This window comes from Mesoplodon densirostris, chromosome 19 (assembly GCF_025265405.1).
Source record: "Mesoplodon densirostris isolate mMesDen1 chromosome 19, mMesDen1 primary haplotype, whole genome shotgun sequence".
Lineage (NCBI taxonomy): Eukaryota > Metazoa > Chordata > Mammalia > Artiodactyla > Ziphiidae > Mesoplodon > Mesoplodon densirostris.
This window is the reverse complement of record NC_082679.1, coordinates 62301835-62329782: the sequence shown is the minus strand read 5'-3', so window position 1 is coordinate 62329782 and position 27948 is coordinate 62301835. Positions and strand designations below refer to the sequence as shown.

The 27948-nt window shown below is 53.0% G+C and overlaps 1 protein-coding gene and 1 long non-coding RNA gene across 5 annotated transcripts in view; one reads left to right on the top strand and one right to left on the bottom strand.

Moving 5' to 3' along the window:
- The first annotated feature begins 171 nt into the window (after nucleotides 1-171).
- On the top strand, nucleotides 172-27423 carry ZDHHC7 (zinc finger DHHC-type palmitoyltransferase 7). Of its 4 annotated transcripts, XM_060083052.1 has the most exons (9): nucleotides 172-424; nucleotides 12434-12519; nucleotides 13843-13966; nucleotides 15396-15717; nucleotides 22193-22317; nucleotides 23184-23280; nucleotides 23718-23799; nucleotides 24482-24612; nucleotides 25457-27423. In XM_060083052.1, the coding sequence occupies exons 4-9, from the start codon at nucleotides 15403-15405 to the stop codon at nucleotides 25631-25633; spliced, it is 927 nt and encodes a 308-aa protein (XP_059939035.1). In that variant the 5' UTR covers nucleotides 172-424; nucleotides 12434-12519; nucleotides 13843-13966; nucleotides 15396-15402; the 3' UTR covers nucleotides 25634-27423. The 4 variants fall into 4 exon arrangements, with proteins under 4 accessions (XP_059939035.1, XP_059939034.1, XP_059939036.1 ...); XM_060083051.1 differs by lacking the exon at nucleotides 13843-13966; XM_060083053.1 differs by lacking the exons at nucleotides 172-424; nucleotides 12434-12519 and adding an exon at nucleotides 12554-12743.
- The window catches only part of LOC132479530 (uncharacterized), a 32443-nt gene continuing 24213 nt past the window's right edge, over nucleotides 19719-27948 (bottom strand). Inside the window, exon 4 of the long non-coding RNA XR_009530561.1 lies at nucleotides 19719-19997. This is a non-coding gene — a long non-coding RNA (uncharacterized LOC132479530). The remainder of the gene's footprint in view (nucleotides 19998-27948) is intronic.

The following is a 27948-nucleotide window of genomic DNA, read 5'->3' as shown; positions in this document are numbered from 1 at the left end:
TATTTTAGAGAGGGGACCTTGCGACTAAGAGCCGCCTTTCTCTCGGAACTGTCAGTCTTTAAGACCCTCTGTCCCAGAGGGATCCCGGCCGCTGAGTCCCAGCAAACCACCTCAAGCACCCATTCTCCGCTGCCGGGAGCGGCGCGACCGGAACTGCGCAAACGCGGCGCCGCTGACCACGCGGGGTTCACTTCCGGGGGTCGTGCCGCCAAGCTCTCCAGGTTGGGCTCTGTCTCTCGTGTCCGCTCGGAGGCCGCCTCGCTCCGACCGGCCCGGCAGGACAGAGCCGAGCCGCGGGGCCCCCTCCGGCCCGGCCATGAGTGCGGCCGCATGATGCGTCCCTGCCTCGGCCGCTGCAGTCGCCGCCGCCGCCGCCGCAGGCCGGGAGGAGCCGCAGCGCCGGGCGACCCCGCCCGGGCCTCGGGTGAGTGCGGTGGGCCGGGGCGGGCACCTCGCGCCCGGGTCTCCCGGCCACTCCAGGCCCCCGTCCGCCAGCCCCGAGCCCCCTGCTCCCTTTCCTCCACCCCACCCCGCACCTACGACCTTCCCGAGTTCCTCGGGGCACCTCTGTGCCAGCCAGCGCTTGACTTCTCTTCCAGGTGTCTCCTTGTCACTCCTTAGTTCATCTTTCGGGGTAGGGCCCGAATTGCAGCCCCAGCTTTTTGCCTGACCTTGGGTGTGACACTCAAGTCTCCGAGCCACGGTTTTCTCCTTTAATAACTGATAACGGGGTTGTCGTTGGAGTCAGAAGAGTGGCAGCAATAAGCCCTGTGTAAGCTGTAGGGAGTAGTTTATAGGCATGCATCACAGTGGGCTTCCTCTAACGTCGCCCATGGCTTCTCGAGTGAATGCTCCAGTTCTTGCCTCCCGTGTAAGTTTTAATTTTTCTTTTTTATTCTTTGCCCACCTTCTTATCTTCCGTTCCCCTGCCAGTGGTCTTTGGGGGATTGCCTGCCAGGGCACCTGGGACAGTCAGGTCAGCCTTCAGGGCAATTTGCATCTTTTCTTCCTGTCGCCGAGGCTCATCTCTCCTGAGGAGTCATTGCTGCTGAAACTAAGTCTCGTTTCGCTGTTGGATGGACACACTTTATTGGCTTATGGGCAACCAGATTTTTTGGGGGGGGGGTTAAGAACTGTTGATGTAGCTTCTTTGCAGCTTCTCTTACTGACCAGGTGGTGTAAAGGGCTGTCCAAGCAATGCTCCAGTGTTTAACGTTTGCAGTCTGCTTAGTGTCTGTACATAGCGTACGTAGGTTCATCTGTTTCACCACTGATGTCTCAAGTGGTCTAGAAATCTGGGCCAATGTATATTTCTTCCTAGACTCTTCACCTTAAAGATGATGAATTTAATCTGTTGATACTTCCACAAACTTTATTTGCTTAAAGTCACCTTTTCAAAAGTCAGATTTCATCTTTTTGATACTGTCTTAAGGTTTACTTATCTGAAGTCACCTTTTTAGAAAGTCACCTTGGGGACTTCCCTGGTGGCCCGGTGGTTAAGAATCCGCCTGCCAATGCAGGGGACACGGGTTCAAGCCCTGGTCTGGGCAGATCCCACATGCCACGGGGCAACTAAGCCCTTGGGCCACAACTACTGAGCCTGCTCTCCAGAGCCCACAAGCCACACCTACTGAGCCTGCATGCCACAACAACTGAAGCCCACACGCCTAGAGCCCGTGCTCCGCAACAAGAGAAGTCACCGCAGTGAGAAGCCCGCGCACCACAACGAAGTGTAGCCCCCGCTCGCCGCAGCTAGAGAAAGCCCACACCCTAAATTTGCTTCTTAGGAAGTCAGAATACTTTTTTTAAAAAATATTTATTTAGGGCCTCCCTGGTGGCGCGGTGGTTGGGAGTCCGCCTGCCGATGCAGGGGATACGGGTTCGTGCCCCGGTCTGGGAGGATCCCATATGCCGCGGAGCGGCTGGGCCCGTGAGCCATGGCCGCTGGGCCTGCGCGTCCGGAGTCTGTGCTCCGCAACGGGAGAGGCCACAACAGTGAGAGGCCCGCATACCGCAAAAAAGAAAAAAAGAAAAAAAAAAAAAAAAAAAAAAAAAAGAAAAATATTTATTTATTTTGGCTGCGCTGGGTCTTAGTTGCGTCATGTGGGATCTTCATTGCAGCATGCAAACTTAGTTGTGGCATGCGAGCTCTTCGTTGCGGCATGTGGGATCTAGTTCCCTGACCAGGGATCAAACCCAAGCCCCTTGCATTGGGGACGCGTAGTCTTAGCCATTGGACCACCAGGGAAGCCCCAGAATACATGATTAAAGAGAAAGGCTCTTGGGATATTTGAAAAACGGAATGGAACAGACGTCTTAAATTGCACCTCTTGAAGATTCTGGTAAATAGAAGGGTCGAGTGACTGACATTATTTGGATTGTGTGCTTTCAGAAGTGAGGCTGGTAGGTGGGCTTTTAAGTTGTGAGGTGGAGGAGCATGAGACTATTTGATAGTGATTTCCTAAATCATAAATCAACAACTGGGATTCTTTATGTACACATCTCATGTCAAAGCAAAGTGGGTAGAGATGTATACAGAAGTTTTTTTTTTTTTTTTTTTAACCAATGACTCACAGCCTGCCTCGATTACAATGAGTAAATTGGGAATTTTCAGCCTTGCTAATCAATGCACTATGAAAGCAGAAATCCTCTTCTAGAAAGGACAAATATTAGCACGAATAGAATGACCCTCTCAGCGACAGAAAGTACTGAAAGGCACTTTGTGTAAGAACAGTCTCGAGCCAGTCAAAAGTCTGGACATGCTTTTACATTCTCACTGAAACTGTTACCTGCAAGGCTTGGACCCTTTGGTGACATAAATCACATAATCTTTGTTAATTTGAGGAAATGGAACGAGCAGTAAGTTCACATAAGAAGTTAATGCTTGGGATGAATTGAGAAGTAGTTTTCCTGATGATTCCAGAATTTCCCTGCTCCAATCCATGCTGAGCAACTCTACAAGATAGTTTTCTTAAAGCAGCTTTTTGGGGGTATGTTTCTTAAAAGCAGTGTTTTAATTATAGAGGTAATACATGCTTGTTTCGTTAAAAAAAAAAAAAAGTTCGAACACTAGAGCAGGGCATAAAGTATAGAGTCTAAACTCTCACTCTTGCTCCTTTTTGTCCCCAAAGCCAGTTTCCAGGGTCAGGTTAACAACTTGTGTGTGACCCTTCAGCTGTAGCACCCAAGAAGAGTTTGGGCCACCTGCAGAGTTGGTCAACTACAGAGTTGAGAGGGCACAGTCCACACAAGACCACTGTCACTTCTGACACCAGTTGCAAGTCTGGGGGTTCCCCAAGCCACCCTCAGGTTCGATTACTAGCTAGAAGGCCTCACAGAACTCACTGAAGGCTGTTGTGCTCAGAGTTATGGTGTATTAAAATCAGCCAAGTGAAGCGGCTCTTAGGACAGAATCTGGGGCTGTACCAAACATGGAGCTGCCACTGTCCTCTCCCCAAGGAGTTGGAACGTGGCACGTAACTGGTGTTGACACGAGACACTGAGCACTGGGTATTGCCAGCCAGGGATGCTCACCTGAGCCTTGGTGTTTGGAGTCTTTATTGGGCTTCTATGACACGGGCATAAATGATTGATTGATTGACCGCCCACAGGGTTGATCTCAGTTTCCAGGTTAACTGATACTGCGTGACCCAGAGCCCCACCCTAAATCATGTTGTTGGTCTTTCTGGTGTGGCCAGTCCCCACCCTAAATCAGATTGTCAGCCCAGACCTTCTTTTGAGCATATGGTTAAATTCTTTACTACACAGCATCCTTCCTTCATTCATGGTACCTTCCTTAAAAATATACTTTTTAAAAAGAGATGCAGACTCATAGCTATAGGAGAACAAACCAGTGGTTACCAGTGGGGAGAGGGAAGGGGAGGGGCAAGATAGGGGTAGGGGATTAACAGGTACAAACCATCATTAATAAACATGCTACAAGGATCTATTGTAAAACTCAGGGAATATAGCCAATTTATTTATTTATTTTTTTAAAAATTTATTTGCTTGGTTGCACCGGGTCTCAGTTGCGGCAGGTGGGCTCCTTAGTTGCAGCTCGTTGGCTCTTTAGTTGCAGCATGTGGGCTCCTCAGTTGTGGCAGGCAGGCTCCTTAGTTGTGGCTCCAGGGCTCCTTGGTTGCAGCATAAATGGAATATAACCTTTAAAAATTGTGAATGTCGTACACCTGAAACATATATTGTAAATCAACTATACCTCACTTAAAATTGTATGTATATGTGTATATATATTATATATATACACACACTTTTTTTGCTTTACCATTGACAAAGGACTCTCCCTTATAGATCACGGAGCAGAGGCTGCTGGGAGAGTTCTCTCCACTTTGACTCCATTCCAGCTGAGACATCTCTGAATGCCCATCGGTCTTTTTCTTCCCCTTGCCTCTGAGGAGGGGGAAACGCCTCCTTTGCAGTTTAACATGTGTCCGTACCTCGGTCTGCCTGTTAGGGGACGGCATTTAGTCACTTACTCTCACTTGCCTGTGATTTTTTTTCTCTTTCACTCACTTCTTTGCCTCTATCTACAGATGTATTCTTGTCTTGTTTACTACTTCATTCTATTCTTGAAAAACCTCTAGTAGAATTTTAATAATTGTCTAATAAATGCAGGCTCTTCATGGGGCCAAGATAATGCCTCATATTGGTACAGCACCTCATAGTTTTGAACACACTCACCCTGCAGTGGTTTGTACATAGTGGGTGCGTGGTAAATAGGCAGAGAGCGAGACTCTTCTAATTGGAGGAAACAGCGGGAGCAGAAGCACAGAGGTGTGGACAGGCCCGGCAGGGGAACCAGGATGAACGCTGCGTGCAAGAGCCTGGAAGGGCAGGGGAGCCAGATCCAGTGGCGCCTTGAATGCCATGGTCCCAAGGTTTGGCGCCTCTGTTGGTTAGGGTTCTACAGAGGTACAGCCAGAGGTGAGGGTGCCTAAGCTTGGGTTGTGGGACAGGTGGGAAGGGAAGGGTCAGAGCTGTAAGCAGGAAGCGTGGGCGGCATGTAGGAATGCGGGAAGAGGAGGCCTTGTGTCCAGAGGTTAAGAGGTGCTTAGTAAGTACTGGCTGTGTGAGGAGTGTTACCAGGAAATGGAAGGAGAGGCCGGCTCCGTGTTAAGCTGCTGGTTTGGGTCATTCTGGGACAGGGCGCAGTGTGTTTGCTGAGCCAGTAAGAAGCAGGGGCAAGCAGGGTAGAGAAGCTTCCAGTGTCTCCTGAGACAGGCTCGTACAGGATTTCTGGTCGGAACGTTTTGAATGCTTAGCGGTCCATACTTCCCAGATTCAGTGTCCACGTTACGGAACGCCTTTTCTGAAACCAAGTGCTCAGGGAGGTGGCATGTTTTCGTGGAAGAGCGTGGGCTTTGGAGTCAGAACAGCCCCGACTCCATGCTTTGCTGGCCGTGAACTTGGGCAGGTATGGCAGCTCGAAGGTGCAATTTCCTCATCCCTCAGCGAGCACCTCGTTTTCGGGGTAGTGGCGGGGTTCACCGTCACGATATATACAAAGGTCCTGACACACGGCAGGTGTTCAGTAACTGGCCTGTCCTTTCACATTCCAGTATCTTACATTGTCGTTAACTTGCATCTGAGAGCTGGGTTCATGGTGAGCGGGTCAGACGTGGTCAGACGCGCCTCGTGTTGCAGGTTTGGGCAAGTCTGATGTTACAAAAGTTCACTTCCTATTAAACAAAGAAACCCCATTTAGGAAGATAAGGAAAGAGGCGGGGATTCACCAGCTTGGTTCAGGCTCAGCTTTTCCCTGGGACGGGACACTTGAAGGATTTAGGGACTCTGGGGTTCTTTTTGTCTCTGGCTTTGGAATTCTTGAGGGTTTAGTTACCATGTCAGGATTCTTAAAAATAGCTCCTCCATTTGACTTTCAGGCTGTGGCTCTGGTATGGGGATAAAGGTGGAGGCTTTGGCATTTGTGTACACGTGCCTTTGAGGCTGCCTCGTGCAGCCTGTGTGCTCCAAGTGACACACCCAGCAAAAGCCCCGCCAGCGTGGGTCTCTCTCCTTCCTCCCCTCCTCCCTCTCCCCCCTTAACCCGTCTACGTTTCTCCCCCCTCAGCTCCCCGGACCGTCTGACCCCATCCCACCCCACCCCACCCCAGGCCTCCCACTTTGACCCTCTTTCTTACTCCTTTCCAGTTCCTGTGGGGTTTGTTTTTGCTTTTCCTTCTCTCACTCAACAAGTGTTTGCAGAGTTCGGGGTGTGCCGGGGATATTACGAGAACATTCTATTGAGGTGATGACGGAGGAACGAGACAGCCCGGGTGGGAGGGGAGGTAAGAGGTGAGGTCCACAGGCCCCAGGCCCGGTAGGGCTGTGTAGCCACAGGGTGGCCTTTGGGTTTTATTCTAACCACAAAGGCAGCGATTGGCTGGTTTTAATAGGTAAGGGAGTGGCAGGATCCGACTTATATCTGTAAAAACTGGGCCTGGGTGCTGATTGGGGAGTGGGTTAGTGGGTGCACAGAGGCAGTGAGTGTGGAAACGGAGCACTGGTTTGTGCTGCCCGGGCGGGGCAGCCTTGATCTGGGTCGATGTTGGAGGTCCAGCCCACAGGACCTGGGTTAGGTGTGGGGAGGTTGGGAAAAGAGTGGAATGAAGGGTGTGTCCTGGTTTTTGACCTTGGCACCTAGATGGTGGTGCCATTTATAGAGACGAGAAGGTACGGTCAGAACGGTGTGGGTGGGGGGAGGGCTTTCTGCTTTGACCCTACCGTGGAGGTGTTGAGTAATGGATTGGAGACACCCAGTAACGCAGCATTACTCATTTGGCAGTTTCCCACATGCATCTTTTCAAACTACATGGAGCTGAGATCCTGTGAGATTATTTAGACTGCATGTGGCTAAAGAGGACAACCCAGGACCCAGCCCAGGCACCACCACATTGCGATGTCTGTGGAGGAGAAGGACCTGGCAGGGGGCTGAAGAGGGGCTGCCGGGATGGGGAAAAGCCCGGTGCCATCCCCTCCCCACCCCCCACCGCGAGATTGGCTTTCCTCTCCCAGGGCCTCGGCTCCCTGTGTGTTTCTCAGTTTGCCCTGTTTTGTTTTAGTATGAAAGACCTTTCTGGAAAGGTTACATAAGTTTACTGTTCACAGTGTAGACAGTGTGCCAGCATGCTATTGAGACTTGGCTTTTGTTCACTTAATATTCCATTGGTTTTTTCCCTTAAAGGTTAATATTCTGTTCTTCAGATTCAGTAATTCGAGAAGAAAATACTGGTTCATATGGCATGCATCACTGATCTGGTTTGAAAGCACAAACTAAGTCTTTCATGACTGCAGATTGATGGAAGGAACATGTAAGAACATAATTGCAGTGGCAGTGAACGCACTGGAGCCAAGGCACTGGGGCAGGCTGGCTGAATGCTCCATTCTTTTTTTTTTTTTTTTTTTTTGTGGTACACGGGCCTCTCACTGCTGGGGCCCCTCCCGTTGCCGAGCACAGGCTCCGGACACGCAGGCTCAGCGGCCATGGCTCACGGGCCCAGCTGCTCCGCGGCACGTGGGATCCTCCCGGACCGGGGCACGAACCCGCGTCCCCTGCATCGGCAGGCGGACTCTCAACTACTGCGCCACCAGGGAAGCCCTCTTTTTCCTTTTGTTCTACCTGGTTACCTGGAGGTTTTCTTGCCCTTTCGGGAGTTTGAGGTCTCCTGCCTGCGCTCAGGAGCTGCTCTGTGGGAGTTGTCCACGTGCAGATGTGTGTTCAGCGTTTTTGTGGCAGGAGGTGAGCTCCTCATCCTACTCCTCCGCCATCTTGGTCCCATCCTCTAATTTTATTTATTATTATTGTTTTACTAATAAAGATATTTAGTGGAACAGTATAAAGGGTTTTATATAAAATGAAAACAAGGTATCACATCAATTAAATACTTGGACAAAGCAATCATTTGTTACACAAATTAAAATTCGTTGCAGAAGCCACGTTAATTCTGTCTGTTGGGAGCCAGTGAGGATGAAGTCAGCTTACACGATAAATAGAATTCTGTCTTGTTGAAAGGTTCATCGTAGCTTTATTTGTTTTTAATTAATTTATTTATTTTTGGCTGCAATGGGTCTTTGTTGCTGCACTCAGGCTTTCTCTAGTGGCAGAGAGCGGGGGGCTACTGTTTGCTGCAGTGCACGGGCTTCTCACCGTGGTGGCTTCTCTTGTTGTGGAGAGCGGGCTCTAGAGCACAGGCTCAGTAGTTGTGGCACACGGGCTTAGTTGCTCCGTGGCATGTGGGATCTTACCAGACTGGGGCTCGAACCCGTGTCTCCTGCATTGGCAGGCGGATTCCCAACCACTGCACCACCAGGGAAGCCCCGTTGTAGCTTTAAATGAGATAATACGTAAGAGGGGAAATTGAAAATTGTTTTTTCCTTCCAGCTACATATGTCCTTCACTTAACCACATTTAAACAAATTTGCTTCTTTAATTTTCTCACCACCCGGTCTGCAAGCTCTTGGCTCTTTACCGAAACTGCTGGGAAAAGGTCGCGGCCCCCTTGGTGTGCTGCCTGCTCCAGCCAGCCTTCCTGCTCCCAACCCCTGCTCGTCCCCTTCAGGCCCCGCTGCTCCCCTGCTGGCCCTGCCTCTGTCAGCTCTGCTCTGGGGCATGGCAGCCGCCTCCCGTCTTCCTCCTTCCATCCTAATCTTAGTTTGTCACCAGTTATCTTTCTAAAACATTTGTCTGTTGACCGAAGTTCCAGCCTCCCTTTGCAGCAGAATGACGTACAGAATTTCAGGCTGCCTAGCTCGGCCTTCAGAGTGCTTTGTGCGGGGCCCCGGCCCCCCCTTCCCTGCCTTCCCGCCCTCCCTCGCGCTGAGCCCGGGGCCCTGCAGCCCGCGGGTTCCCCTTCCAGCCTCTGTGCCTCCCGCGCTGTCCTCTCCTGTGCGGATCTTGCCTGTCCTGGGGGCCCACTCCTGCTGTCGTCCTAACTGACACTTCTCTGGTTCCTCTGGACGGGATAAGCGATTGTCATCTCTCTCCCTCATTGCCTTCTGCCTGCCACTGAGGATAACACCGAGCACATCCTTCACCAGGCTGGTCCCTGCCTCTCTCTCCCATGAGCCCTCGTGGGCTGAGGGCCTGTTCCAGGTCACGCATCGTTGGGCCTCACGTGGAGTCTGCAGCTTGGAGGCCCCGCCCCCACGTTTGAATGCAGCACATCTCACTGCCTGTGTTTGCCTCACATGCTGCTACTGTGCCTGAAGCAGAGATGTGCTTATTCCTGGTTCTTGTAGGTCAGCAGTGGGCGTATGAATAGTAAAACAGTGATGAGTTTACGCAGTGTTTTAACGTACACGTGAATACCAGACTCTAGGGTAGACATTTCCTTTTATTGCAACAGTGAAAATCATTGGATCTTCATTCTTTTTTGTAGCAACTGATCACCAAAGTATATTGATGTCTTTTGTTTACTTGTTTTCAGTTTGTTTATCAGAAATGCACTTTCTGTTTATAGACACGGGGAAAAAAGTGAGGGGAAGAGTTTAAGACACTTGCCCGAAGATGCTGTTAAAAGTAAACTGTGACAGGGTCTGGCTCGGAAGGCCAGGGAGAGAACGGTTTCAGCAGCACTTAGAACTTGGCGGTTACTACACCCTTTTACACCTGCACGTGTACCTATGCTGGTTATTTTTTCTCCCGTTCATTTTTTAATTGAGGCATAGTTAACGTACAGTGAAATGTACCATTTTAAGTGTATAATTTTAACAGCTCATTGAATTTGGTTTGACAGTGCGTGTGCCTGTGTAGCCTGCTGCCCTGTCAACTCAGAAAGTTACCTTGGGCTCTCCGTCATTCCCTCTTGTGCTCCAACCCCGTTCTGATTTCTTTCAAAATAAATTAGCTTCGCCTGGTTCAGAGTGCCATGGAGATGGACTCCTACTGTACATATTCTTTGTCTGTTTTTTTCACTTAGCATGATGTTTTGAGGTATATCCACATCGTTGCATGTATCCGTAATCCCGCCACCTCGTTTTCTTATGCCCTCGTATGAATATACTATGGTTTGTTTATTCATCTCCTGGTGAGGGATGTTTGGGTTGTTCTGGTTTGGTGACTGTAATGAATGAAGCAGCCGTGAACAGTTCTGTACATGTTTTGTGTTCATATTCACCTAGAGGTAAATACCTAGAAGTGGAATTGCCGAGTCACAGGGCGGGTGTTGGTTTAACTCTGAGAAAGTGCCAGACCGCTTTCCGAAGTGGTTGCCATTTTGGTTATTTTTTAAAATTTATAAAAGTAACTGGGGATTTGGTCTCATTGTAGAGATTCTGCTGTAGACCTGAGGACTGCGATGGGCAGTCCTGCGTTTTGCAAAGCCGGTTTTCTTTTAAAAGAGCGCTAACATAAGCTCATTCGAGGATATTCAAAATGAATGTGAATGAAAAGTTGAAAGTATTACTAGGCATAATTACGCATTACTGGTTCAGCATGTTACTTGGCATTTAAAGCTGTTGGCTACTGCATAGATATTTGAATAAAGTTACTATATATATATATATATATATATATATATATATATATATGCCATATTTTAAAAGTCACCTCCGTTAGTTTTAACAGCTTGCGGTTCACGGCCGCATTTGTTACTGAAAAGTTCAGAGGGGACTCAGAGCCACAGATAGGCTAGGGAAGCTTTGGTGTGCAGGGTGGCGGTGACGGGTGCGGGGAGGCTGTCCAGGCCCTTGTGGAGGGAGGACGGGTCCTGAGGAGACTTGTAGGGTCGGGTGGGCAGGGGAGCCTGACAGCAGAGCCGGGCCCGGCGGAGGGGGCACTCCCGGTCAGGAAGCAGCGAGCAGCCCCCAGTTACTGGGAGGAGACCAGGGGAGCTCACCCTGCCCACCCCTCGACCCCCCAGTCCCCTCACCCTCTTCCACGCCAGCCCTCTGGTGTCCTAGTCAGGGGTCTTGGTTTCAGAAAACAGACACCAACTGAGGGTTTGCTGAGGGAAACATGTTACGTTGGAAGGATATCAGATGCAAAGAGAGCGGACAGGCTGCGAGGCACACGGGGCCGCCGGCCTGGCTGGCAGCGGAGCTGTGCAGAGGAAGGACGTCTCGTTTGGGGGAGCCTTTGCCAGACCTGTTGTTTGGAAGATGGACCTCCTGGATTGCTCCTCTGATTTCATTTTATTTCCTCTCCTAAGGTCTTTGTCTTTGTCTTCTTTTTGTTTGTTTTTTACTGGATTTACAGTAGTTGATTTAGAATGTTGTGTTAGCTTTAGGTGTACAGCAGTTTTATATATATATCTCTTCTTTTCCAGATTCTTTCCCAGTGTACGTTATTATAAGGTATCGACTGTAGTTCCCTGTGCTATACAGGAGGTCCCTGTCGGCTGTTTTCTGTGCAGTGGTGTGTATATGTTAATCCCAAACTCCAGGTGTATCCTTCCCTCCTTCCCCTTTGTTGTTTAGTTCTCCTTTCTGGGAAATTTCCCCATTCTCTCTTCCAATCCTGTCTGTAAGATTAAAAAATTCTACCATCATATTTTTATTTTTCAATAACTAGGAAGTTCTCAGAATGTTCCTCTTTGTCTCACAGATGCAGTCTCTTAATTCACCTTAAGTTTTCTTCTCTGTGCATTATGCCTGCTCTGAATTCCTGTTTTTCTCTTTTCTTTCTGGGGCTCTTTCATGAGACCGGTGTGAGCTTTTCTCCAGAACATCTGTTGGCTCTTGGTTCATATTTAAGATGAGATGCACCAGGAGCGTCTGCTTGGAGCGTCTGTGTCCATGGTCCTTTGTCCTCTGGTGGCCCTGGTCTTAGGGAAACCTGGCAGCAATCTGACCTCTCTGGGAGGGGGACACCCTGCATCTTGGTGTCTTCCGGCCTCTTTTCTTGGGCCAGATGAGTGCTTCTAGGGAGGCTACGTCTGCGTGCCCACCCAGTGGGAGATGCTGCCAGACTGGGACGCTCCTCAGTCATTCCACCCACTCCTTCGTGCACCGTGCCCCCTCCCCCGGGGCACCTTCCCCCAGCAGGGCCTGGTGCACCTCTCACCTCTTTCTCTCGTCTTTTCTGTAATTCCTCTGCTGTGGCTGGTGAATGGTGAACAGTTGTTGCCTGTTGAAATGCAGGTTGACCAGATTTGGTCTGGATTATCCCTGGGGCTCTTTCTCAGGGATTTTGGCTTAGAGATTTGTATTTAAAACCAGGGCTAAAGTAACAAGAGGGTAAAATGGACAGGTTTAAAATAAATTACTTAATTTTCAGGATTGTCAATCAGTTTACTAGTAACGAAAAGCTAGAGGAGTCGTGATTTCATAGTTAAAGATAGTTCTGAATAACGGAACTTCAGGTGTGAGGCGTCACATTGGTTATGTGTGCTCCAAAAATTAATCATGCACTAAGAAATAGTATGCACTTTGGTCATAAAATAAGTAACTTTTCTAATCAGATTTTATTATCTTTCAGATCCTATCACATAGGACAGTATGCACCTTAAGATCCTGAAGAAAAGGCACAAAATGTTCAAGTAATGTCTAAAAATAGTTTGTGAGGTAAGTGATTATTTATTTAGGTCTCTAATCACTGTTTCCTCTCTTAACAGCTGACACTAACTTGCACACCTTTGAAAAGGCACATACGGGCAGTTCAGATGGTTGATGGTGACAAGTAGATCTTTTTCTTCACGTATTGTCTTTGGTTTGCTGACCACCTACGCTAAAAGGAGAGTGGTCCCTGGAGGAAGATTCCATAAAGGGAATTGATCAGTTATTAGCAGGTATTACAAGATGAGGGGAGTTCTCAAATGTAAACCACTGGAAGGTTTTGCTTGAGTGGTCGTCCCTTAAATAATGGAGGTCCGCAGTGTTGCTCTTAGTGTTCTGGGAAACGGGGCTTGATTTAACACGAGGATGAACAGCTCGGGTTCCGGAGTGTAGACTGAATCCCATTAAACTGGACATTAAAGTAGAAACACCGTCGGTCAGTGCACAGCGCTCTCAGGTTTTTTTCAGACGTGATCTCGCAGAGTATTCAGTCACCAGCGGTGGTATCAGCGCAGAGTGAGGCTGTGCCCTAGTCCTGGCTTCGCATCGCCAGTTGCCGTGCCATTTGCTCGTGTGTTCCCAGCATTTCCAGATGAGTTGAGTGTAAAGGAATTGTTTCTTCATTTCCTCCCCTCCCTTCCTGTTGCATTAATGAAGCGTAAGTGCTGTGACTCAGCGGAAGGGGCCTGCACTTGATGACAGATAACTGAGTGTGTTCAGCCTAACCTCGCTGTGTTCATCGACTGCTTTCTTGCAAATGAAGTGACTTTTGGGTATCAGATTGTTTTCCCTTTGCCTTCTCGTGGATTTTACAAATTCAGCTCTGAAGCACACAGGCGTGATGCCTCAGCATCCTAACGTGCTTCTGGGAATGTCCCTTCCCGCCCACTGGGGTTGGTATGTGTGCGGTCACCCTTCCTCACAAATAGAGCTGCCATCTGCGCCCCCGGGGGAGGCCTGCGGCTGCCATCACCAGCGCCTCAGCCGGGAAGGTTAATCGGGACTGGGTCAGGCGTCCAGAAGACTCAGGTCCTGATTTCTAGGCAGAACTCGGGCTGCACAAGTGTGCTCTGACAAAAAGCTAGCCTGTCTCTGGACACGTGGCCCCGCAGCGATGGCTCACTGCCCAGCAGGAGGGCACCCGTTTCTCATAGAAAGCGTCTTACCTGAGGAGTAGCCATAGAGCAGAGGGATTCTGGTCAGAGGAATTTTTCAGCTTAAGGCTTTGATGAACATTTATGATTCACTAAAAAACTTCTGTGGCCATCACTAGGCCACTCTCTGGATCTGAGACGGGGACCAATTCACGTTGTTGCGTCTGCCTGTAAACAGATGCGCACTTGCCGTGAGCCCAGGGGCGTGCGGGCACCCGACGGGGAGCCCGGAGAGAAGACCCAGGCCTTTCCCACGAGGGCTCACAGCCAGCCCGGGGCTGAGACACAGACGCCCTCTCAAGGTAGGGAGTGCTGAGCGCACTGCCCGTGGAGCTGCTGAGCCGGGCCTCCTCCCAGAGAGTCTCAGCCCCCTGACGGCATCAGGCTTTGCAGTGGTGTAGACAGGACCACGCTCCAGCACCCTCTCCAGATAGCCGTGTCTGATGTTCAGAGTCCCTTTGCAAAGTGCTCTTCAGAGGCAGGAGGACTGCCTCTGCAGGATGACTTGCTTGGCAGAGAGAAGCTTCGGGCGCTGCAGGGCGGGTGGCCTCTGCAGAGGGAGGGGGCTCGGCAGAGGCCTCGGCAGGAAGGCAACCGTCGGGTCCAGTATGTGCTGGCTGAAGCGGCTGGTTCGGGGCTACCCAAATTCTTATCTTCAGTTTCTTCATTTCAGTAATTTTAAAACTATTTTTGTCTGATCTAAGAGCAGACTGCGGGGAACAATTTCATTTCTGTCTTGTACTAGTCAGTATCTTTGTATCAAGAGGGAATTCTGCAAAATATTTGCAGAAGGAACTCTCATCAGCAAATTCATTCATTCAGTAAATGTTTTCATCATTACCATGCTCTAGTTACAGTTAAGGAAGAAAGTAATGCCAAGATTCCAAAGTGGATGCTGTGAATCAGTTGTAGCAGACCCGACCCCAGGAGCATTCTTATCCCTCCTCCCCCCCAACCACGTTGGGGGGACCACAGTCGCTTGCTCTGTGCTTGTTTGAAAGAAGCCGCGCCTGAGTGGAGAAAGCCCTCGGGTCGTTTGATAAAGTGCTATCAGTGTTTTTCCATCCCCTGCACGAACAACAAGGCCAAATGAACTGACTCTGTTTCCCTTTCTTTATTTATCATGAGTATTACTACTCATATCAAACACTGATGAGAGGAGGTTATAGGTTTGAAGAAGCAGCAAAATGTTTGCCAGGAAAAGTGTAAGTTTTCCTTTAGTTTCTGATCCTGCGTGTTCTCGGGTATTAGGAAATACGGGAGAGTTGTCGAAAGAACAGATAAGTGAAGGAAACGGTTAAAAGCCTGAAAGAGGAAGGGCGTTCTAGAAACAGCACAGAGTTAAAGAAGACGGCCTCAAAAACATGGTCGCACGTTGTCACAGTCAGAACGAGGGAGAAGTGAGAGTGAAGAACTCAGTGCAACAGGGAAGAGGTCAGGCGAGACCCGTGGGCTCTGTGGTCGTGGGCCGGGGTGGAGACGAGCAGTGGAAGAGCCCCTTGTCTGTCAGCCTCTCCTCAGCCGCTGGCACGTGTGCGCTGCGGGCCGTCGGGCCTTGGCACCGTGGATGGGGCCGTGGTACCCCAGGCCTCGTCTCCCCCGGGCTTGGAGCCTGGGTGCCAAGGGTGTCTAGCTCCTACCCCGTGTCGTCCTCGTGCAGTGTGGCTGGGGCCAGTGCAGGTGACCGAGTGTCCCCCGGAGCCTCACCAGCTGTGTCCCACGCCCCTCCAGGGAAGCCATGCCGTCATCAGGACACCGGCTCCGGGATGTCGAACACCATCCTCTCCTGACCGAAAATGACAACTACGACGACTCTTCCTCCTCTTCATCCGAGGCCGACGGGGCAGACAGGGTCTGGTTCATCCGCGACGGCTGTGGCATGATCTGTGCTGTCGTGACGTGGCTGCTGGTCGTGTACGCGGACTTCGTGGTGACGTTCGTCATGCTGCTGCCTTCCAGAGACTTCTGGTACTCCGTGGTCAATGGAGTCGTTTTCAACTGCCTGGCGGTGCTTGCCCTGTCCTCTCACTTGAGGACCATGCTCACCGACCCCGTGAGTACCCGCCCTCTTGCTGGGGCTTTCGGCCGGGTCTGGGCTGGGGAGGCGCCAGCGGCACCGGGCGGTGGGCCTCGTGCTCCGTGGCCTCGGGGTTCACGAGTTCCTGGATACAGGCTGGTGGCGTTGTTCGTGGCTTCGCTGGAGAGAACCCAGCGCCCAGAGAGAGGTGATGTCACGGTATATTCGTGGAAGACATTCCACTGAGCTGTTTATTCAGATGAAGAAAGTGTACTGAATAATGCCTGAAATCCTTTCTAGTTTATTTTTAAATATGTATTTACTTATTTGGCTGTGCTGGGTCTTAGTTGCTTGCTGCACGTGGGATCTTTATTGCTGCTTGCAGGATCTTCGTTGCGGCCTGCGGGATCTTCTTAGTTGCGCCATGCGGGATCTTTAGTTGTGACATGCGGTATCTTTAGTTGTGGCATGTGGGATCTAGCTCCCTGACCAGGGATCAAACCCACGCCCCCTGCATTGGGAGCATGGAGCCTTAGCCACTGGACCGCCAGGGAAGTCCCCCTTTCTAGTTTAAATACTTTTGTTTCTCTGAAGTATGGACTGAAAGCTGAGTGATGTGGCATCTAGGTTTCACCGCTTTACGAATCTTTCCAGTTGTCTTTTGATCACACGCAACTTAATTTAACTTCTTTGGGCTAGAGGTTAGCTGTTATCTTTAAGTTCGCTGTAGGAAGAGCCCTGGTAGTGTCAGCCATCTTCCTGCATGTTGAAAACGGGGCTGGGTCCATCATTTGTAGGCGTTTCGGCGAGGAGGCCACCACATCGGTGCCCAGGTGCCGGGCTGCAGTGTGCCCGGCCGGGCCGGGGGAGGGAGGGCTACCCGGCCGGGCCCCTCTCGTCACGGTGCTTGTGTCTTCTGACCAGTGTAGGCCTCCCTCCCCCCGTGGTCCCACTCCTGCTACAGCCCCGCTCCCGGGGGCAGAGGCCTCACAGCTCTCCAGGAAGCCCCGCGAGCCAGGGGTCGGGGAGCAGGTGTGTGCAGCGCGCAGCCTCTGCTTCCAGCGGGCGTGTTCGCTTCACTTGTTTCGCTGCCGAGAAGCTGGATGGAAGTGCTGAGGGCCGGAGTGTGAGGTGGGGGAGGGTGTGAGTCCTGGATGCAAGCATTTTTAAATTGAAATTTAATTCACATTCCGCAAAATTCACCCTTTTGCAGTGTATAGTTCGATGATATTCATGTATTCACATCACCGCAGTCACTTTAGACATTTTCATCACCCAAAAAAGAAACCCTGCACCCCTTAGCCGTCACTGCCCCAACCCCCCAGGTCCCCCAGCGCCAGGTAACCGCTGATGTACTTTTTGTCTCTGGATTGGCCTGTTCTGGACAGATCACATAGATGGAATCACACAAGGATACGTGGCCTTGACGTCTGGCTTCCTTCATCGGCGCGAGGTTTCTAGGGCTCATCCACACCGTGCACTGTCAGTGCTTCGTTCCTTTTCGCGGCTGAAGACTGTTCCACTGTGTGGATGGGCCACGTTTTGTTTATAGCCATCATCCGTTGGTGGCCATCAGGGTTCTTCCCACTTTCTGGCTGTTATGGACAATTCTGCCATGAACATTTGTGGACCGGGTTTGTGTGGAGCTATGTTTCATTTCTCTTGGGTAGAGAGACCCAGGAGTGGAAGTACCGTGTCATATGTTCACGCTACGTTGAACTGCTGAGGGTGGTTTTTCATGGCGGCTGCAGTGCGTTAGAGTCCCCCCCTGCAGCGTATGGGTTCCTGCTTCTCCACCTCCTCGGGTGACTGTTCATGTGTTTGGTGAGAGCCATCCTGATGGCTGTGAGGTGATACCTCATTGTATTTTTTTTTTTTTTTTTTTTTTTTTTTTTTTGGCGGTACGCGGGCCTCTCACTGCTGTGGCCTCTCCCGTTGCAGAGCACAGGTTCCGGACGCGCAGGCTCAGCGGCCATGGCTCACGGGCCCAGCCGCTCTGCGGCATGTGGGATCTTCCCGGACCGGGACACGAACCCGCGTCCCCTGCATCGGCAGGCGGACTCTCAACCACTGCGCCACCAGGGAAGCCCCCTCATTGTATTTTGATTTGCATTTCCCTGATGACTAATGATTCTGGGCTTTTCGGCCATTTGTAGGTCTTTGGAGAACTGTCCATTCAAGTCCTCCGTCTTGACATCTAGATGTCACTGTTTCCGCCATGCCATGTGTCAGCACTCCAGTGGCAAGTTACAGAAACCACCCGGAGCCAGTGTGAATAGAACCGAGGGCACCCTGCGGGGTATCAGGAGCCCAGGGCAGGGGTGCGTCTGGCCACGGGCAGGCATTGGGACTGGGGTGGGGAAGCTCTCGGGAAGGAGGCAGGGGAGAGGCCGACCGAGCCCCCAGGCACCCCCGTCCTTCCCGGCATCCTGGCCCTCTGCCGCCTAGTGAAGACGGTGGCCCCTCACACCAGAGGGGATTGGGAGCGTTGGGTTCTAGACGCACAGTGTGGGGGAGACTGCGTGGCCAGCGGGGTCGGGTGTCCGCTCCGTCCTCTCATCGGGGCGGCTGCCTTCTCCTCTCTGTGGATCACCTTCAACACGGGGTCCAGTCTGGGCTGAACAAGAGCCGTCACGCCCCCCGGGGTGAGGCCAGTCCTCTGCTGGACGTCCTTTTACTAAGCCACTAGGAACAGTCAATCTTTGCTAGGATTGGCTCTGGCTTGGGTTGTTTCTTGAGAAGTTATTGGTACTTTGAGGGGGAGCAGAAAGGAAGATGGGGTGTCTGACATCGGATGGATCAGGGAGCTGATCGATCACAAGGCAGCAAGCTCACCTCTGGAAGTGAGTCTCAGTGTTCAGAAGCATGAAATTGTGCAAGGCCACCCGCTGCCCCGCACCCAGAGCCTGCTGTCCTCTGTCCCCAGCCTTGTTGTACAAGCATCAGCCTGATCAGCAGATGTGTGCCGAGGGCCCTCTAAGGAGCCTTTGTGCTGGGAGCCGTTGGTCCCGTTCCGGGTGCCCTGGGACACCTTTGGGTGTTCATTAACCTGCCAGCACCTTGCGGAGGCGGGTGTAGATCACGTCAGAAGGTGAGACCCACAGCTGGCAAGAGGCAAGGCTGAGGTCTGAACAGTTATGTTGCCAAAGCCCTTGCTTTTTTGTTAACTTCTTACAGACATTTCATTGTACACAGAAGTGGAGAGAAGAGGGTCGTGAACCCTGCTCATCACCTCGTGGTCCCTCTCGAGTCAGCGATATCCTCGCCTACTCCCTTTCTTTCCCTCTCCAGAATATTTGGAAGTACATCTCAGACATTATAAAACTTATTTGTAAATAACTGTATCTTTAAAAAGGGCTCTTTTAAAAAAATATAAATTTATTTATTTATTTATTTTTGGCTGCATTACGTCTTCGTTGCTGTGCGCGAGCTTTCTCTAGTTGCGGTGAGCAGGGGCTACTCTTCGTTGCGGTGTGCGGGCTTCTCGTGGTGGTGGCTTCTCTTGTTGCAGCGCGCGGGCTCAGTTGCTCCACGGCATGTGGGATCTTCCCGGACCAGGGCTCGACCCCTGCACCGGCAAGGCGGATTCTTAACCACTGCGCCACCAGGGAAGTCCCAAAAGGGCTCTTCTTTATAAAAGCATGGCTACAACGCCAGTGGCTCGTGTGGAGAGGTTGAAGAATTCCTTACTATGTCCAGTGAGAGGCCACGTCTCCTCAGTCGTCTCAGTCCTTTTATATTTTGTTTGAATCAGGATCCAAATAAGATCTATCCTTTGTGACTAGTTGACGTGTCTCATTTTTCACCTCGGTGGTCCCCTCTTGTTCCTTGGGATTTTTTACATTGAAGAAACACGGTCCTTTGTCATGTGGCTTTCCTTCCACTCTGGGGTTTTCAGCTTATATCCCCGTACGCGGTTTAACACGCTCCTCGTCCCGTGCTGCCCATGGATTAATAGGTAGATCTAGAGGAAGCGCCACGCTCCTGTGCCCCTAGATCAGGTCCTGGGGATCCAGAATGCATGACAGGGAGGGAACCAGGGGGTCAAGATGGAAAGATATGGGGGGGGGAAGTGTGCTTTGCAAATCATAACTTCCCTGGATATATGTATGCCGTGGTTGGGACCACTCTTCCTAAGAGCGGGCACCTGGTTTCCTGCTCCAGGGCGGGTCAGAGGTGGGTGGGTGCGGGTGTGAGAGGTCGGGCGCTAGCAGCAGCAGCAGTGAATGGAAAGGCTGTCAGGAGGACGCTCTGCCAAGGGGAGCCGTCTGGGCCGTACCGGCGTAGGAGGCGTGGCTATGGCAGGGATCACAGTCCTGGTGAGACACAGATGAAACACGCAAGTTGCGTCTTAGGAAAAACATGCCCTGAAAATGGTTCGAAGGCGAACGCGAGCTTGAGGAACGTGCCTCAGCTGTTCGGAAGGTTTCTTTGATGGAGCGAAGAGGGGCCCACTGGTGCCGAGGAAGCGGGCGCTCCTCTGGTGTGACCTGGTGAGCGGCCCCGGGCCCGCCCTTCTGCTCCGTGTCTGGCCTGCGAGATCTCGGAGTACGGAATCGAAGCGTAGATCGCCAGCCGCGGGGACCTGGGTGAGTCACCGGGAGGCACTGTGGGAGACAGGGGCTGCCTGCCCAGGGCTCTGAGCCGCAAAAAGGGCCAGAAAGTGCCTTGCCTTCATCTCCCCGCGGGCTGGTTGTGACGTGTTATCTGCCACCTGTCCTGTGAGCAGTCGCAGCAGCGCTCTCTAACCAGCGGGCGGCGTGGGGTGCCGTGCTCCGCAGAAGTGTGTCAGGTCACGTGTTTTACTGTGGAAGCAGTGTGTGTGTGGCTAAACCTGGTCCGTTCCGTCGTCTTATGAAACGTGTGACCCGAGCTGTCACCAGGAGCGGCCGTACAACGTGGGAGCTGCTGAAGTCAGAACAGTGTCACGGGGCCGGCGGTAGGCGTGGGGTGGGCTGGGGTCCTGGCTTGGTTGAGGGACCAGAAAGACTCCAGAGGGTGTTGGGAAAATTGAGTAAAATGCTGGACCTGACCTTCTGAGGTAAATTCTCAAAAATGAGCCTTTAAACCCTGAACACTTTTTACACTGTAGATGGAGACAGGTGGTGTGTTAAGGCCAGGATCTTGACCACAGTAGCTTCCCTGTGTTAAGATGGGGGACTGACCAGTGCCCATGTGGAGGGCAGTCAGCTGCAGGGGAGGGTCGGACAGTGAACCGTCCCATTTTCCTGTGCTGCCCCCCGAACCCGGGGCACCTTGTGGGGCCCTCACTCCTGCTGGTGACAGGGCCGCCCGTCCGGCTCCCCGGGGGCCTTGGAGCCAGTGATCCTGGGTCTCCACACGCGCCTGCTGGGCTTTGCAGACGTGGGTGTCGGCCCTGGCCCTGCAGAGGTTGGCTCGGGCTCCCGTGCAGCCGGGCAGTGGGCTTTAAGGAGCTCCAGCGCAGCTCCTGCTGCCAGCAGTGTGCCTGCCGTCTCCCCGTGCCCTCCTGTCACTGCGCCCCCGTCGCCCCGTGCCCTCCTGTCACTGCGCCCCCGTCTCCCCGTGCCCTCCTGCCACTGCGCCCCCGTCTCCCCGTGCCCTCCTGCCACTGCGCCCCCGTCTCCCGGTGCCCTCCTGTCACTGCGCCCCCGTCTCCCCGTGCCCTCCTGTCACTGCACCCCTGCTCTGCTGCTCCCTCCCAGTGGGGCTCCTTCTCCGGAAACGTGCATTTCTGTGTGAAGGACAGGCTCCGTGGGGCACAGAAACGGGGTCCTGGCCTTGTTCCCAGTCCACAGGCCATGGTGCCCAGAATGATCTTCCAAACGTGATTTCCACTGCCTGTCTCCACTGCCCAAAGAACAGTTCCTCCCCATTTGCAGCCTACTCCGGCCCACTGCCCTGCACTCGGGCCCACTGCCATCCCGTGTACGGGGCTCTCCGGCTCTGGCTCCCATTTCCAGATTCCTCATCCCTCTCAAGCTCCCCTGGTGCTCAGGGCTCCTGCAGAGACACTTTTACAGCCCCGCTGCTCCTGCCCCTGGGGCCTGGGGGAGGGGGTGGCTTGGGGCTTGTGTGTGACCGCTCCTGATTAGGTTGGCAACTTTAAACACACAAGATAAAGTCCTTTTTGAGATTGCTTTGTTCAGCGCTCCCCTGCTGCAGCTGATAGGAAACCTGTGCTTATCAGGGGAACCCTGCCCAGGAGGTGTGCCCTGGGGCTGGAGTGGCTTCGCAAACACACCTCACCTCTGGCACGTCCTGCATGAAGTTTGAAAAACCCAGGTGATTCGCCTTATGAAGGATGACGCACTCTATATTTTGAATTCATTTTAAAGCATATGTTATTATTTTTCATGAAAAATAAAACTTCTGGTCCTGAGTAATAGTTATTTTTCATATTAATATAAGTGGCAACTACAGCATTATAAATTATATCATGATATATAACACCCCAGACTAGTTCCTAAATTGACTGATGTTTTTTAACCTTCCTTCCCCCCAGCTAAAATACATTGTTATTAAACCATAGGGGGCAGTACCCAAAGGGAACGCTACTAAAGAACACATGGAGAGTTTGCAGCTGAAGCCTGGAGAAGTCATCTACAAGTGCCCCAAGTGCTGCTGCATCAAGCCCGAGCGTGCCCACCACTGCAGGTATGGCGGCCCTCCCCCAGGGGAACCCGAGTGCCCGTCACTGCAGGGACCCCTTCCCCAGGGTGACCCGAGCACCCACTATTGAAGGGACACCTTTGCCAGGGCATCCAGAGCACCCAGCACTGCAGGGACCCCTGATCTGCGGCAGCCAGTGCCTCCACCAGTGCTGGGACCCCTGCCCCGGGGAAGCCCGTGTGCCCGTGACTGGAGGGGCCCCTTCCCTGGCGCAGCCAGAGCCCGCGCTGAAGAATTTCTTCCCCGGGGCAGTCTGTTCACCCACACCCACCCTTACAGGGACCCCTTTCCTTAGGCAACCCGAGCACCCAGCACTGAGGGACCCTTTCCTCAGGGTAGCCAGAGAACCGAGCACTGCTGGACTCCCTGCCCCCGGGAAGCCTGAGTACCCACCACTGGAGGGACCCTTTCCCCAGTAGCCGTAGACCCACCACTGCTGTAACCCTTACTTGGGGCTGAGCCCCCCACTACTGCAGGCTCCGCTTCCCCAGGGCAGACACCCTTCGTGGTGCAGTCCAAGTGCCCACCACTGGAGGGAGCCCTGCCCCGGTGCAGCCAGAGAACCCAGTGCTGCTGGGACCCCTTCCCCAGGCAGTGTGAACGCCCACCACTGGATGGAACCCTTTGCAGGTGCAGCCTGAGCCCAGCCCCTGCAGGGACCCCTTCCGCAGGGCATCCCGAGCACCCACCACTGGAGGGAAACTTGCCCAGGTGCAGCCTGAGCTCCAGCCCCTGCAGGGACCCCTTCCCAGGGCAGGAGGCCCCCTGGGTGGCTTCTTCCCAGTGCTGTCTTCCTTGGGTGGTGTTTCCTCAGAGCGTGGAATAGTGAAAATCTAACTGCTCCTTTTCAGTATTTGCAAAAGATGTATTCGGAAGATGGATCATCACTGCCCCTGGGTGAACAACTGTGTCGGAGAAAAGAACCAGAGGTTCTTCGTGCTCTTCACTGTGAGTAAAGATGCTCACGTAGCGAGTGACTTGTATTAAGTTCTTTATCTGCGCCCTGACCTGGAGCGAGCAAGTCTCTTCTGACGTCAGACCTGCAGCCTCTTCTCTGGGACCCAAAGCACACCTTGTGCTGTCACTGGTAGGAAGTAGCACACCAGATGAGTGTGCGCTGCTCGTGTTATTCTACATGTTTCACTGTGATTTAATTCCCTCCCAGATACCTTGAACCACAGTTGTTCATAGGCTCTTGAAGTGGTGGAACGTATTTCCCCACTGTGGATTTCTGTCCTTGGTCCAGCGTGGTCCTGGCGAGGCGGATGTCACCTGCTGCTGTTATTGCTTCCCTCACTCATTTTCACTGACACGTGAGATCAGGAGTAAACGTACGGTTCAGCGGCCTTTCGTCCTCGCGTGGGCTAACGGGTGTCTCCCCGCAGATGTACATCGCGCTGGCGTCCGTGCACGCGCTCGTGCTCTGCGGGCTGCAGTTCGTCGCCTGCGTCCGAGGGCAGTGGACTGGTAAGCGCAGGCGTGGGCCGCTCTGCACGTGCGCTGTGGGGGGGAGGGGAGGCAGGGGGAGAAGGGATCCTCCAGTTGCGAAGGAAATCCTCTCGGTTATTTTAGGAGTTAATTGAGCTTAAGAAAAGAGTATGGGACAGTTCTCACACTGCCATTTTGCTATAATGAAGCCATGGACATACACTTGGTCTTCCTTAGTCAGCTAATAGTTTCTGCACCTTGCAGATTTTTGAGACCGGGTGAGAATGCGTATTGTTCCCAGCAGGCCTGTGTGTGCCCTGGCTGGTCAACCGTGCGTGGCTGAGTCCAAGTCGCCCCGCGAGTGTAGCCAGGCAGGTGCGAGTGGGCGGCCCTGGACTTGGGTGTGCGCCTCGAGCGAGGCCTGCTTACAGGTGTAGGCACACACGACTCTCATCTTTTCTGGCTTTAGCTGTATTTTAGTACGCAGTGCACGAATACAGTCTCAGTAGAAACTTGGGGTAACGCAGAACCTTCCGAATCTGCCGACCAGGAAGTGCCGGTGTGGATTCTTACCTGGCAGGGCTGCCTTCCGCCTCCATGGGCGCCGGCCCGAGGGCGGCACGGAGGGGGCTCTTCCGTGAGCCGAACCCCTCCAGCCTGTGGCCTGGGATGCTCGCCGCGCCCTGATGTGCAGTCACAGCCGGCCTCCTCTTGTCCACAGAGTGCAGTGGTTTTTCACCTCCGGTCACTGTGATCCTGCTGGTCTTCCTGTGCCTTGAAGGTCTGCTGTTTTTCACTTTCACCGCAGTCATGTTCGGCACCCAGATCTACTCCATCTGCAGCGATGAAACGGTACAAGCTCCTCCTCCCCCGCCGTACACTCCTGCCCCGCCGTATGCGCCTCCCCTGCCGCGTCTGCCAGGCCTTGGTGCGGCCCGAGGTGGCGGGCAGCGCTGCTGGGGACAGCAGGGGCCCGCGTGTTGCCTGGGAGGTGGGCGGGGCAGCCCCGAGGGGCCGCGACGGCGTTGCCGCACGTGCCCCCCTCACTGCGTGCAGCTCGCGTTTCAAGCGTACCTGTGATTTGAGAGTCCACGGAGCCAGGCAGGGAGAGCCGGCGCCCCTTGGCTGCTGCAGGAAGTTGGTCGCCTTCATGTCTTTGAACTGAAGGCCCAGAGGAGGCGCTTGATAAATATTTGTAATATAAGATGTGGAGGGCTTCCCTGGTGGCGCAGTGGTTGAGAGTCCACCTGCTGATGCAAGGGACACGGGTTCATGCCTCAGTCTGGGAAGATCCCACATGCCGCGGAGCGGCTGGGCCCGTGAGCCATGGCCGCTGAGCCTGTGCGTCCGGAGCCTGTGCTCCGCAACGGGAGAGGCCACAACAGTGAGAGGCCCGCGTACCGCAAAAAAAAAAAAAAAAAAAAAGATGTGGAGAAAAAGATCAATCCCTGGCCCGGAGGAGTGGCTCCCCCTTTGCCTCTGGCGCTGCCTAGGCTGTCCACCCCGCTGGTGGCTGCAGCCTGGCTGCACTCGGGGGGCCGCGGGGCTGGTGCCAGGAGAGCCCCCACTGCTGACCCCGACGCCTCGCTCCCACGTGCGGAGGGAGAGACGTGTGAGTCTGGTGGCGCTCGCCTGACCCGTACCTGCTGAGGGTTTTCCTGGCGCTGCCGCCCACTTGCTTTTCTTTCTCCCCCAGGAGATTGAGAGGCTGAAGAGTGAGAAGCCGACGTGGGAGCGGAGGCTGCGGTGGGAAGGGATGAAGTCTGTCTTTGGGGGTCCCCCCTCGCTGCTGTGGATGAACCCCTTCGTCGGCTTCCGATTCAGGCGACTGCAGACGAGACCTAGGAAAGGGGGCCCCGAGTTCTCGGTGTGAGGCTCTCTCATCGTGCTGGGACTTGTTCACGGACTTTATTTATTTGGGGTCGGAAAGGGTATCAGCAGCTCATCTGTGACCAGTAGGGCAAGTGGAGACCAGTTGCTTGCAGCAAGCAGAGTTTTATATGTTTACGGTCACAGATGGCGGAGTTCCCACACTAACTGGGTGGCGCTCTGATCTGTGTCACCGTCCAGTAACAAAGGGATGTGGCTGCACGAAGAAGCCAAATGTCATTATCTTCCTGCACAGTTAGGAGTTCTGTTAACATACTTGGCATTTTTTAAGAAGTTTCGTGGGTTGTTACACGGGTTATTAAAATCCTGTGTACTGAGCTGCTTTACTCACTCATGAATAAAATGAGCCAAGCCAGTGACCAGGAATTCTGCGGCTGGTGGCTTCGGGGAGCTCCTGCTGGCCCCGTGGTTCCCGAGGGCCCACCTCGGTCCAGGAGGGGACTGGATGCAGGAGCCGCAGGCGCTGCACGGAGCAGCAGGGCTGCAGTTTCACTCCCCACCCGGGGCTGGTGGGCCCTGACCCTGTGGGCAAGTCCACGCGTGTCTGTGTGTGTGTGTGTGCACGTGTGTTTTAAAGTGGGCTGTGTTGTTCAGGCAACATAACACGTTATGGGTGTGTGCCACAGACAAGCTATTTTTTAGAAACCGACGTTTCAGGGAAGAGGGGAGAGCTGCGCGGGGTCCCCCCTCCCGTGGGGTTTACTATGAATGTATTGCATATTGGAGAATATCTCAATCCAAAGAACAATCATTCCTGTGTGGTCTTCTGTTGCCCTCCTGTTTTAATTTTTTAAAAAAAATCTTGAGTGCGTGAGAGGGCTTTGGCACTGACCTGTTTGGTTCCGGCCAAATGAACAGCGTGTAAACGGCCCCTCCGTGAGAGGAGAGCAGCGTCTGTGGCGGCCTGGCACCTGCAGCCTGATGCTCGCGCAGCTGGCCTGCAGGGGGCGCGCGCGGCCCTGACGAGGTGAGGGGGCCGCGAGGCAGGAGCCCCTGGGCCCCGTGGGCCTCGCTTGCAGACAGTACTCAGGATGGCGACAGCTTGTTTGATTTTTCAGTTTTTACCTTTTTGGGGTATCATTTTGTTTCTTTACCCACGTCACAAGCGATAAAATAGGACCCTTGGTGCAGAGCTTAAAATTATGCCAGAAAGCAAACAGCTCCCCTCCCTGGGGACTCGCCTTAAACTTACCTGGTTTGTCGGTGTTTCGCGGGACTGAGGAGGAAGCCATCTCTGACAAGGTCTGGGGGGGTCCCCTGAGCCCACGTCCCACGCTGAGAAGAGTGGGCGTCTCCCTCCTGGTCTCCACGCCTCTCTGCTCATCTGTGAGCTGTTGTGCTTTCGTTTGCGTTAACCCGTCCCCTGTCCTGATCAGGGTTTCTACCACTGCCGGCGCAGAACCACAAAGGGCCTACTGGACAGCAGCCTAGCTGAGTAAGCAAGCTGTGGGATGGGTGTGAAATGGACTCAGGCACTGCAGGAAGTGGGCTGTGACGGGGGGCGCTGAGTCGCAGCCAGAGGACTAACAGAACAGGAGACATGGGTTTCCCCGAGATCTTCTGCAGTATCTGTCATCTGGGTTGAGCGTGTGTACTGGGCTTCAATGTGAGGCTTTTCATATGTATATCCTGGTTATCAATAAAAACAATTATCAAAGTGGTTGAATCCTGTGAGACTTGGCAAATATGTGCAAATCAAGTATACTTGACTTTTCAACCTCTTCTTTCAATGTAACTTTTTTAAGAAATAAAGCCACCAGTTGACATCCTCCAGCCGTTTGTTCAGTGGCGCGGTTCTTGGTGGGTCGTTGGCGTGTTTCCGTGCTCGGCTCTGACACCTGCACCCGGGCCGCTGCGGTCCCCACTGCTGCTTCCAGAGCCCCATCATCGCCGGGGACAAGTGAGCCGCTCTCCCAAAGGTCGCCGTCTCCACATTTAAATTTTACTTCCAGTCGACGCAACTGATCTCACTTAGCTTTGTCCTAAACATCCCATTTTTTTAGTGCACTTGGAAATAAAAATTTTAAAGATCACTCTCTTCCATCCAGCATCTCAGGTGCCCACAACTTCATTCAACAGTGTGTCTACTAGTACTTGCACTCAAGGGAGGGACCCAGAGAGGCGAAGCAAGGGTGGCCACCGCGTAGGGGAGCACTGGCCGGGCTTGCGGGCACGTCCCCGAGCACGCTGCTGCGCCGGCGGCTACCCTCAGGCTTGTGTTTGTGGCTCTGCAGAATTGTGTCGCGTTTTGTGTTTTTCCTGTTGGGATGTTTTATAGGCTCATCTCAGATGACGTCT